This window comes from Glycine max, chromosome 20, assembly GCF_000004515.6.
Source record: "Glycine max cultivar Williams 82 chromosome 20, Glycine_max_v4.0, whole genome shotgun sequence".
In the NCBI taxonomy this organism is placed as follows: domain Eukaryota; kingdom Viridiplantae; phylum Streptophyta; class Magnoliopsida; order Fabales; family Fabaceae; genus Glycine; species Glycine max.
The window spans coordinates 11283632-11296510 of NC_038256.2; the positions used below are offsets into that span (position 1 = coordinate 11283632).

Here is a 12879-nt window from a genome sequence, read left to right on the forward strand (position 1 = left end):
CAGGGAAGTTTGACTGTGGAGGAGTACTACAAGGAGATGGAGATGACACTAGTGAGGGCCAACATTGAAAACAACACTAAGGACACAATGGCTTGTTTTTTAAGTGGCCTAAATCCTGACATTAAAGATGTTACTGAATTACAGGAGTACGTGGAATTAGATGACTTACTGCATAAGGCAGTCCGGGTTGAACAACAGCTAAAGAGGAAAATTGCAGCAACAAGGAACTTACCCAACAATTTCAACCAGAACTGGACCAACAAATCCAAGAAGGAGGGAGGCAACTCTTCTAGTGCACATGGAAAATCAGCAGTGTTCAGTGCTGAAACCAAGCATAATCATGCTTCATCATCCAACACTGGTCCTAGAAACATAAAATGCTTCAAATGCTTAGGTAGAGGACATATTGCTTCTGAGTGTCCAATCAGGAGGACCATGATCATGAAGACAGATGGAGAAATCACTAGTGAATCTAAAATTAGTGAAGAAGAAGAAGTGGAAGAAGAGCTTGAGGAGGAAGCTATGCAAGATGATATGCTAATGCTGAGAAGGCTCTTGGGAAGTCAAATGCAGCCACTGAATGACACCCAAAGAGAAAATATTTTCCACACCAGATATACAATTAATGGTAAGCTTTGCTCTTTAATTGTTGATGGAGGAAGCTGTACCAATGTTGCAAGTTCCAGGTTAGTGTCCAAACTGAATTTGGATACTCAGCCTCATCCTAGGCAATACAGACTTCACTGGCTTAGTGAAGATGAAAAGGTAAAGGTGACTCAGCAGGTTGAGGTGTGTCTCACCATTGGAAGATATAATGATAGGGTGTTGTGTGATGTGGTTACAATGGAGGCGACTCATATACTGTTGGGAAGACCATGGCAGTATGACACCAAGGCAGTGCATGATGGCTTCACCAACAAGATTTCTTTCCAGCACCATGAACAAAAAATTATTCTTAAACCTTTATCCCTTAGAGAAGTGTGTGATGACCAAATCATAATGAGAGAAAAGAGAGAACAAGAAAGAAAATAATGAGACACCACAGAGGAATAGGAAAAAGAAGAGTGATACAACTGAGAGAAACTTTAATTGTTTTGCAGAGGCGAGTGAAGTGAGGAAAGTGTTACTTGCTCATGAACCACTCTATCTATTGTATTGCAAAGACAGTAAAATTTATACTGATAATTCTAATGAGTTAACTATTTTTGTTTCTCCTAGTGTTGAACTCTTATTGCAGGAATTTAAAGATGTCTTTTCTAAGGAGTTTCCTCATGGACTGCCACCTTCAAAAAGACATAGAACATCAAGTTAATCTCCTTCCAGGAGCTTCATTGCCTAACAGGCTAGTTTACAAAAGCAATCCCCAAGAAACTCAACATAAGGATGCACAGACCAAAGTTGAGTAAGTGAAAAGATTGTATGACCAAGTGAAAGTGCAAATTGCAAAGAAGAATGAAAGTTGTGCCAAGCAAGTCAACAAGAACAGGAAGGAAGTGGTACTTGAACCCGGTGATGATCCTGGACATTTGAGGACAAATGCTTTCCAAGAAAGAGGGAATGATGAGAATTCTAAAACTGCCTAAATAGAGGGACCTATGACCAGGAGTAGGACCAAACAGTCAGTGGATACCCTCTAACAAATGGTAGCAGGAATACTTAGTAAGGCCCAAGTGGAGAAGGATGAAGGCCCAAGTGGAGAAGGATGAAGGTCCAAATGGAGAAGGATGAAAGTCCAGAGGCAAAGACACTAACAAGAATATTAATTTTTTGATGAAGGCCCATATTAATTTGAAGACCCATACCAAATATGTTCTATTTTTTATTTATAATTTTTTTAATTGTAATTTTGGCCCAAACTATTTAGAAGATCCATGTTTATTTCTATCTTTTTGTTCAAATATACTATATGTATTGTTTTCGTTTTTCAATAAAAAGACTTTTGGCATTTGATAAAATTTTGCGAAAACTTCTCTCTGGGTTTCTTGTTGAACCAATATCAAACTTATCAAGATAATCTTTGTGGCGTCTATCTTGCCTTATCTTCCCTCTTTGAAAGTGGCGTCATCCAAAACTCTGTAACCTGTATTAAACAATCTACTCCTAGTCAAGATCACATCACTTGCTTAGGTTGGCTCACAAGTTTTCCAAGAGCTTTATCCAATGCTGTGTTGAAATCGTCAAAGGGAGCCAATTTCATCCTGCAAATAAAGCAACCATTAAGTGAAATTGGTATGTCAAATGAATACGAAACAAAAGTGTGAGAACATTCAAAATCAATTTGACCGTATAACCCAATCCCCCCCTTGAAAGGTAGAATATAAAACATACTTGCATTTTAACTTTCCTTCTTTTACACGACTCAAAAGTCGATCTCTCATTCCTCTCTTCTCTCTTCAGCTTTATCTGTGCTCAACCACTTCTGCAACCAAAATCCCCTCAAGGAAAGATCCTGCAAATACGTGGCTACGGTATGGTTATATTTGATTAACTAGATCAATATGCTACTGTAGTTTGAAAGATTAGACCATAAATGTTATAAAATTAAGGGATCTTAATTCCCAATGTTCATGGTCCAACATGAGTAGATCTTAGTTCTCTAATTTGATCGATCAAATATTATGCATTAGAGATGTCATTTCAAACAGGTATTACCAAAAAATATGGTGGTGACTTGATCACCTAAACATACATATGAAGATTTATTGGGTAAATTAAAATCTCATTCATCCAATTAATTAAGCAAATATGTGGGCATCTGGATATCTATATTTCATTAATTCTTCAATAAGATATACATCTAGTACAAATTCCCACATCACAAAAACTCTAGAATTATGTCTTAAGTTGTTTACAGAACTTCAATTATATTTTTAATAGGAAGAAAAATGTTCAACAAAGCACCAATATTAAATGTATTAATAATAAAAATTTTAATTGAATTTATTTTTACAAAATATTTAATTCTTATTTTTATCATTTAATTTATAGTTAAGGCTTATTAACGTATGATTAAATAATATTTAAGACAATTTATATTCAAATATTTTCATAATCACTAATTTATTTATTAATTTCAATATTTATTTTCTTTTTAAAAAATTCAAAATTTATTTTAACAAATAAATTAATTCAATTTTTTGAATATTTTAATGTAAAAATATATGATTAGACGATATTATTTTATTTACGTATTCAACTTTGTTTGAAATATATGGATATGCAATATTATTTCATCACATATTGACATAATTTAAATAAAACATTACTGTAACAAAGTGTTTGAGGACTACGTGAAATTTTTTTAGACAATATAATTAAATTTTTTATATTTTAATTAAGTTGATATAGATTAAAATTTAAAAAATTAAAAGCAATAAGGTAATAACTCCTTATTGCCACAATTTTAAATTAATTGGAGTATTATCATTATATGTTGTTGTTCCTATTTGTTAGGTATTTAGGCAATATAATTAAATTTGATATATCTATTTAATAATTTCAAAATATTTTATTCTAATTAAGCATATATATATATATATATATATATATATATATATATATATATATATATATATATATATATATGAAAAAATTGATCAATAAAACATCAACATTAATTGTATTAATAATAGGATTTTTAGCATAATTTACTTTTATAAAATATTTGTTTCTTACACTATTATAAAATTAACATTTAACATCGATTATTTTAGACATTCAACATCGATCTTGAATTAATGTTTAATCCACCTATATTAAAATTATATATCTATATGATTTTTATCTTGATTTTTTAATATATTGTGCAAATATCTATATCTAAATTTTTATATTCTTGTATTTGGTTTATTTTTTCTATTTTAATATTTTAAATTATCTAAATTATGGACTGTAGAAAAAGAATACCACCAAATTAATAAAATATTATTAGATTAAATTTTTTATTTAATGATTTACTTATTATATGTAAAAACAAATTATTCAATAAAAAATTCCAATAATTTTTTAGTTATACAACTATATTATTTAACACAAAATCAACTTAACCCTGCAGATAAATTGTTTATCCTATGGGTTGCACGGTAAAAAAATAGTATATCTATAATCTAAAATAATAAAAAAAGAAATATTCTTATTTGATGTTGATATTTTATTAGATGATTTTATTTTTAAATTTCTTCACGTTAACTTTCTATTACATTTATATTATTAATTTTTATTCTGTCACTTTTTTTTATTAATTGTATTTAACTTCTGATTTTTTTTTCTTTTATTATTATTTTAAAAATTCAAAGAGGCACCTCTAGTATAAAGATAAAGATTTTTCTAAATTAAACGTATGTTTTTTTAATTATTATTTCAATTTTCATGAAAATTGAAAACGGTCAATTCTTGTACAATATGACTGGGCCCACAGTCCAAACTCCAAATAATTTTTTAGTTACACAATTATATTATTTAACACAAAATCAAATTAAAACTGATAAATTGTTTATCCTATGGGTTGCACGGTAAAAAATTAGTATATCTATAATCTAAAATAATAAAAAAAGAAATATCCTCATTTCATGTTCATATTTTATTAGATGGTTTTATTTTTAAATTTCTTCACGTTAACTTTCTATTACTTTTATATTATTAATTTTTATTCTGTCACTTTTTTTTATTAATTGTATTTAACTTCTGATTTTTTCTTTTATTATTATTTTAAAAATTCAAAGAGGCACCCCTAGTATAAAGATAAAGATTTTTCTAAATTAAACCTATGTTTTTTTTCTTATTATTTCAATTTTCATGCAATTGAAAACGGTCAATTCTTGTACAATATGACTGGGCCCACAGTCCAAACTCCAAACTCAGATGGTCTGTCCTTTTTTATGCCTTTTGCATGGAAACATCTACGGGCTGATCGAGATTCGTCCCGCACTTTCACTTTCTCTCTCTACATCTCTTTCTCTCTCTAGAAAAAAAAAAGTTTCCTTCTCCTTAACGATTTTCTCTGACTCAGCGACTATATTCCAAGTTCTTGCCGTGCACCACTGATTCACTGCACCTTCGGTACCCCAAATTTCTCAACCTTATCAAATTCAATTTATGACAGTATTTGTTTTTTTTTTAGTTTTTTTTATGTTCACTGTGCCATTCGGGTTTTGATTGATTTTTCTTTTCTTTCTGTGTTTTTGAGAATTACCCTTTTTTTGTTTTCCTGTTTTGCAAGTGGGTTTTCTCTTACTTCCCTGAAAGTTGTTTCCTTTGTGTTAAAGTTTTTTGCCTTTTGCATCGCCAAGCACTGTGTTTAGAATTGGGTTGTGAAGTTTACGTTCTGTTGTTGCTATTTTGGTTTGCTGTATTGGGTTGCCTTTTTTTTATTTTTCTATTATTTCAATAGGAAAGTTGAGGGCTTTTGAATGGAGGGTGTGATGTTGTTTATCCGTAGTTATGTGGAATTGGTATGCTAAATTGGGAAAGTTTGCCTGTGGGAATATTCATAGGGTTCTCTTGTGTCTTTTGCCTCCAACTTTGGTTTTTAATTTAATTTTGTTTTGTTTATATGATGTCAATATATTATAATATCATCTGTTTTAGAGTGAATTGTGTAAACTGTAAAGGCAGTGAGTGTTGTTTGAGCATGTAATTTGTTTTCTTTGCCCTTTTTCATTTGCGAACAAAGTTGCATGGAAACTTGTTTCTTGGGAGAGTTGATGTTGTTTTTGCTTTGATTGATCTGGTTTTCCTTTGGCAGTTGCTGATGCTCTTTATTGCATTGGTGGTTCTGTTAACTTTTTGTTTTAATTTTAATTTTAGTTTTTTGTCCGTGTGTAGGTCGGAGTTATATCTGTTGTCGCTATGTATGACGATGGAGATATTTGGTATTTATAACTTTTAACATCTTTACCTCTTGTTTAGACTTGAATGCTAGTTAGTTACATTTATAATGTTTCATAATCTTGTTATGTTGATACAGAGGTGCTTTTGAGCTGTAATTTGTCGTGTTATTACTATGCTTATTGTCGTTACTACTTGTATATAATTATTGTTTCTCTAATATGTTTGATACTGAATGAATCTGTAGATTGAAGTTATTCACCAAAATTTGCATAAGGGGAAAACTAAGGCTAGGTTTGGGCTAATGGGGGCCTCAAGCTCCAAAATGGATGATGATGATAAGGCACTCCAGCTTTGCCGTGAAAGGAAGAAATTTGTTAAGCAAGCACTTGATGGGCGTTGCTCTTTTGCAGCTTCTCATGTTTCATATGTCCAGTCACTTAAAAGTACAGGAACAGCTTTGAGAAAATTCTTGGAACCTGAAGCCCCAATTGAATCTTCCTTAGACACTTCCACCAATGCCACACCAGAGCAGCCACTTGACAAAACCCTGTCCCAGTTCTCACTATCTTCATCTGTGTCCCGACGCACTGATGCAGCTGAAACATTTTCTCCAACTCCCTCTCCTCCTAGCTCTAGTAAGTTCCAAGCACATCATATGAAATTTAGCAGTAGTTCTTCTAAAAAGGTTGAAGAAAAACCACCTGTACCCATTATAGGAACCGTAACATCATCAGGTACTCCACATAATGTCGTTCCTCATCCCACTGATAAGTCAGCATTTGAAGTTTCTCCTCTTCCCGTTGAAACTCCACCATGGGATTTTTTTGGTCTCTTTCATCCCATTGATCATCAATTTTCTTTTCAAGAAGGGAAGGTCATGCACCAAGATATGGTGGCGAATGCTGATGATATATCACGACTTAGGGAGGAGGAAGGAATTCCTGAATTAGAAGATGATGAGAAGGTTTCTTCTCATGAAAGGGAAGACTCTACGGACTCTGAAGATGAATTTGATGATGAGCCTGCCACAGATACTCTAGTCCAAAGATTTGAAAATTTTAATAGAGTTAATGATCATATTAAACCCAATGACTTATCTGCCACAGATAAACATCCGAAGGGGGATTCTGCTTCTGAAGTTGAACTTGGGAATGGGGAGAAAGGGAATTCTCCTGTTGTATCACCATTAAAGACAGCTTCTACAGAAGTTTCGCTTCTAACTGTAATAGATAAATCGAAGGAGAAAGAAAATCACAGGGAAAAAGTTGTTCCTAAGGATTTCTTTTCAAGCATGAAAGATATAGAATTCCTCTTTGTTAAAGCCTCTGAATCTGGTAAAGAGGTTCCAAAAATGCTTGAAGCAAATAAGTCACACTTTCGTCCTCTATTTCCGGCCAAAGAAAGTAATTTTTCTAGCTCTCTAATCTCCATAAGTCCATATGTCTCTCCTTGTTAGTATAATTTGGAGAATATTAAATTTTAGCAGTTTTTAGGAGGATTTGTATCTCTCTCATGGGCTATTAACTTGATAAGATCATGTGGATAGAAAGTGACAAGGATTCTGGACATGTGACAAAATTGACAGGCCTTGAGTTGGGTCTCTGTCTATCACTCTCTTAGTCATGTAAAAAAGTCACATGGGGTCATTCAAATCCATTTATAAAAGTGTACAAATAAAATAAAAATGATGTTTTTATGGCATGCTATGTTTTTCCTTATTGTTTATAGTATACGTTAGTACGTTACATAAGAATGATGATATTTTTATGTGGACGACTTCAACAACAATGCCTTAGCCAAAAAACTAGAAGGGTTTTACCACAGGCTAGGCAATTCCCGTGTAAATGTCTATAACCTTGATCATGATACTTTCTTTGAACTAGATATCTAGCTGTTTTTCTTTGTTTTATAATAAAATTTCATTTTCAAAGAGGTTTTTGGAAGTTTCTTTACATTATTCACTTCAAGATTAAATGCTTTAATGCTTAAACATGTCTTATTATAACAGATCGTTTGGTGGCACCCTCATTTTTGAAGGCATGTTTCTCATGTGGGGAAGACCCTAGTAAACTTCCTGAAGGTAATTTTTATAGTCTTTTGTTGTTGATCTCTCGCCTTACCAGGACCTTGCAGATCTTGTGTTGAGCAGTCTGATTTTTGGTTCATGCTTGTTCCTTTGGATTACATATTTGTGCTAGTAGGAAAGATAATATCCTCTTATTAAATGTGTGTATTGTGCATGAGATTATTGGTAATTTGTATTGAATTTCAATAGCAGTAGGTCTGGTCCGCTTAAATTGTTAATATGTTTAATATTCCTAACCTTTTTTGTGGTTATTGTCTATAATGACTCTCCAAAGTGCTGTGAGATTATAAGCTTTTAAAATTGTCTCTATCTATAGTGCTTGGTTTTGTTGAAAGCTGTTTCTGGGATCCTATATCTGATTTTTTTCACTACACCTTTTTAGAACCTGCTCAAAACTCTGTTAAGTACTTAACTTGGCATAGGACAATGTCATCTCGATCCTATTCATCCGCAAACCCTCCGGGAGCAAACTCAAAAGCTGATGTAGATGATGTTACAAATAATCTCTTTGATAATTTCTGCATGATCTCTGGAAGTCATGCATCAACCTTGGATAGATTATATGCATGGGAAAGAAAGCTCTATGACGAAGTGAAGGTACTGTATACTGTGTATTTCTTAGTAACCTTTAGACATTTCTTTATGTTGGCTATGTTATGTTTTGATATTAGGATGTTGCAGAAGTCTTGGTTTGGATATCAGACTAAGCTCTGAAGTTATTTTGTTAACAATTTATTTTAAGCAATAAGGTGCATGCCATGGTAGAATAAAGGATATCAACCGTTTCTTGGTGAAACAGTTCATTGGTTTGATACAGCTCCTTTTAATTTTACATTCAAGGTACAGGAAATTATTATCATGATTGGTAGCATTTCATTCTTTATGGCCTATTTGATACCCTAGATAGTAGATACAATTGTTTGGCACAATAGAAATAATATGCTATCCTATATAGCTTTATACAACATCTGGTGCACACATCACGTTATAAAAGCTTATCCAAATAGTAACTTTTGTTGAGCATTTTCCATATATATAAGGCTCAATAAGAAAACTAGTATGTCAATATTTCCACTTTCCCCTGCACCATATTGCCACTAGCACCCTCTCAATTGCCACCACCATCAATATGACCACTAGTATCTATCGCATCAATACCAATACTGGCAATGTTTTCATATCTGCACCATGCCATCACTGCATCCACCTGTTAGCCTCACTACCTTCTACTGGCATTGCCTTTTGCTTTGAACTATGGGAAAAGGGAATTTTCTATTTAAATATTTGTTGTTGCTTTAGAAATGTTTATATTGTTGTGGATGGTGGACCAATAAATAGATGGTATAGAATTTTACCGGGCCAGGTTAGATTATATCCTCTTATAATGTTCTATCCTTTCCTTTTCTCATACTTCTGTCTATCCTTGTTAAGCATGCCTACAGTGCTAGATTAAGCAGTTATTTGACACGAAATAATTTTAGTTTCTAGCTGGCCAAATTCTTTACATCAGTTCTTCACATCCTTGGTATTATCAATAAAAAGTTTCCCTTTGAAGAATGTTTATCCATCAAGTCATGTAGATCTAGGATGTTCATGAGATCAAAATTTGAAGAGGGTGTTGATATGGTCAAATTTGGCGTCATGAGTAGTGTTCTAAGAACTATATATGTCCATCATACTTAATAAAAATCGTTTGAAGTTTGAACTTGTTAAAAACCCCGTCTTAGTTTGATGAACAGTAACTAGGCAAGGCTATATTTCTAATATCTGTGGTAAGTATGAATTAAAAGCTAATGGGCGGGATGGATGAGAGCAATAGGGGTGGCTTAGCTTGTGGCAAACAGTTGGTCGAGTGTAAGAAGATAAAGCAAATTAAAATTATGAACCTTTTCCTCCTTCATATTGTGGAACCTTCACCGATGCATGATTTGTTATTATTCCTTTTATACATCATTATTTTTATCCTTTGTGCATCTGGTATTAATGGTTTAGGACTTTAGGGCATAAGAATCTGAATCTGAATCATGTGGAGTCTTATGAAAGATTTGTCTATATCAAAATTAGTTCTGATTCCTTTTATATTGTTCTTAATCAGTTTTAGTAAATTCTCAACCTATTTCTGCTAATTGCAGGCTAGTGATTTGATCAGAAAGGAATATGACATGAAGTGCAAATTCTTACGGAATCTGGAATCAAAAGGAGAAAAGACTTCTAGAATTGATAAAATGCGTGCTGTAGTCAAGGATCTGCATTCAAGAATTAGAATTGCAATTCTTAGGATAGACTCTATATCTAAGAGGATTGAGGAATTGCGGGACAAAGAGCTTACGCCTCAACTTGAGGAGTTGATTGACGGGTATGATTCTATAGATTCATCTTGTTTTTCTAAGGCTCTTTTTCATGCTATCATTTTTTTGCTTTATATTACATTATATTTCGATGTTGGGGTGAAAGGAGCACCATCTGTGAAAGCAATTCAAAGCGTAAACAGAAACTTTTTGAAGAAAAAGTTATTACAGATTGAGTTTTTATTTATTGTGACTATCATTCTAGGTCTGGCTCACACAACTGAAATACAGTTTCAAATTCCTATTTTTATTTTTCATATAGTGGAATAGATTTTAAATAGGTCATCTCTATTAATGTTATTTTGGTGCAAAGAACATGGCTTTCTTCCTGTCCTTTCTGCTGGTCTCTATCAAATGATTATTATCATTCTATGCTCTTCAAGGTTGCTGACTTTCTGATTTGTATCTTAGTAACTTACTGATGCTGTACTAATAACCTTTGAATATGGATCTACATTTGTGTTTTCTTAGGTATTAGGTGTGGTTTATACATGTTAATTTACTTGTCTATAAATATGAACTTGTTGCTTTTTTTGTTGTTTCTTATGTTTCCGTTGTGCTGCGATGGCAGGTTAAGTCGGATGTGGGAAGTGATGTTTGAGTGCCACAAGCTGCAGTTTCAGACAATGTCAACTGTGTATAACAACAGCCATGCTGGAATTGCTGCCACACACTCTGAATTACGTAGGCAAATTACTTCCTATCTCGAAAGCGAGCTCCATTATCTATCCTCTAGTTTTACCAAGTGGATTGGAGCTCAGAAGTTCTATCTGGAGGCCATAAATGGATGGCTGCACAAATGTGTTTCTCTTAAACAAAAACCAGGAAAGAAAAAGAGACCCCAACGTCCACTCCTAAGAATGTATGGTCCTCCAATATATGCCACCTGTGAAATCTGGTTGGAAAAGCTTGGCGAATTACCCGTCCAGGATGTTGTGGATTCTATGAAGAGTTTAGCGGGTGAAATTGCCCAGTTCTTACCGCGTCAAGAGAAGAACCAGGGTAAAGGTGCAAATCACTCCCATTTAACAACTTGGAGTGCTAATAATATCCGTAGCGAATCGTCGGATAATCTATTGAGAGATGGGACATTAGAGGACTGGGATTCAGGTTTTGATCAATTTCGTGCAAGCTTTCTTGGATTTCTCGCCCAATTAAATAATTTTGCCGGGTCTTCGATCATGATGTACACAGATCTTAGACAAGCCATTCAGATTGCCAAGAAGAATTATCATCATAGATCTAATTCTCAGGCTCAAGATGGTCAGTGGAATTCTCTGTCTCAAGATGATAATTCCATGTCTCAATCTTGAGTTGCCAATTCTGAAAAGAAAATCCCAAAACAATAATTGAGTTTCATAGGTTGCATTAAACATGGTGGAGTTGTTGCAGCATTACAGGTTTATGTTGAACTCATGAATGTTGAGTTTCATACAAGTCCATTGGATGTGGCATTTGTACATGAAAGAAAGAAAAAGGAAGGAAGAAAGTATATTTACAGGATGAGCATACTTATATGATAGTTTCATCATTTCAATAATGCAAGACGGTGGTTACAGGTTAGGCAAAGCTGTAATTACTAGGTTCTGTTAAAGTGCTACTATGCATGCTAAGAGAAGGAACTTGTGAAGTGTCATTTTTGTAAACAAAAAGTGTCATATATAGTACTTTTACTTGATTTTCTTTACGGACGTAATTGTTTGAATTTATGATATGCATGGGTGTAGGTTAAGTTTTAGTACTTCAATATTAGGATTTATAATGGAATACTGATAAAGGATCCGTTTGGGTAAAATTTCTTTAGAAGTAATTTTAGAAGACAAGAAGAAAAAAAAAGATTTTTTTTAAAAGTTAAAATGAACTCTTTATTAGTTAATTGCTAATTAATTTGTAGATGTTTTTTCATTTTTTTAGAAAAGTTATATAAGAATTTCTATAAATTAATTAATGGAGAGTTCATTTTAACTTATGAAGAAGTTTATTTTCTTTTTATTTTTTCTTTTCTTAAAAGTGTTTTTGGAAAAATACATCCAAATTGGTCCAAAGTTCCTTGGGTTTCATATAATTCTTTTAAGTTAACATGATATTTTGTTTTTTTAAAATATGTTTTTGATTTATAATAAATATCCAAATTTTGTGCTTATTTTTTAATAAAAATTTTCTTTATTTTTTTCCTTGTTAAAACAAAAAATGTTTTTGGTACCTGGCATTTTTTTAGTCACTGATAATTAGCGAATTTTGTGTGTTTCATGATTAAAAAAAAAAGCATATATTCTTAGTTCCTTTGAAAAAAACAAATAACAAATGAATTTTTTAATTAAAGTAAACACAAAATTCCTTAATTATCAAGGACTAAAAAAGTGTCTAATAACCAAAAGTAAAATTGTTATTCTATTAGGAATTCAATACAAAAAGAAAATAAACATACAATTTAGTCATTTATTAGGGATTGAAAATATATTTTGATATTTTTTTTTCTTTTAGCAAATTGTTTCATGTTCTGGTTTTACAATAAATGTTGTTTAAGGAAATGCATTAAGAACTAGCAAATGATCAATAAGTAGTTATCCGAAAGAAGATGATATATGACCAAATAATATGGACTTTTTTAAGGAT

At 32.4% G+C, this 12879-nt stretch overlaps 1 protein-coding gene across 5 annotated transcripts; it reads left to right on the top strand.

Annotated features, from left to right (window-relative positions):
- The first annotated feature begins 2287 nt into the window (after positions 1 to 2287).
- LOC100800818 (transcription factor bZIP34) lies at positions 2288 to 11950 on the top strand. Of its 5 annotated transcripts, XM_041013644.1 has the most exons (8): positions 2288 to 2310; positions 2398 to 2468; positions 5824 to 5870; positions 6074 to 7232; positions 7838 to 7909; positions 8298 to 8512; positions 10048 to 10271; positions 10835 to 11950. In XM_041013644.1, exons 4-8 carry the CDS (start codon positions 6131 to 6133, stop codon positions 11574 to 11576), a joined length of 2355 nt encoding a protein of 784 aa, XP_040869578.1. In that variant the 5' UTR covers positions 2288 to 2310; positions 2398 to 2468; positions 5824 to 5870; positions 6074 to 6130; the 3' UTR covers positions 11577 to 11950. The 5 variants fall into 5 exon arrangements, with proteins under 5 accessions (XP_040869578.1, XP_040869577.1, XP_003556831.1 ...); XM_041013643.1 differs by lacking the exon at positions 2288 to 2310 and having other exon boundaries at positions 2382 to 2468; XM_006605580.4 differs by lacking the exons at positions 2288 to 2310; positions 2398 to 2468 and adding an exon at positions 4864 to 5058.
- The last annotated feature ends 929 nt before the right edge of the window (positions 11951 to 12879 follow it).

What these genes read in the sequence shown, in the direction of transcription:
- LOC100800818 (XM_041013644.1), top strand. Translation starts at nt 6,131, where the DNA reads ATGGGGGCCTCAAGCTCCAAAATGGATGATGATGATAAGGCACTCCAG. An exon ending in TCTATTTCCGGCCAAAGAAA is followed by an intron (nt 7,233 to 7,837) that starts GTAATTTTTCTA and finishes TTATTATAACAG; the next exon opens with ATCGTTTGGTGGCACCCTCA. An exon ending in AGCTCTATGACGAAGTGAAG is followed by an intron (nt 8,513 to 10,047) that starts GTACTGTATACT and finishes TGCTAATTGCAG; the next exon opens with GCTAGTGATTTGATCAGAAA.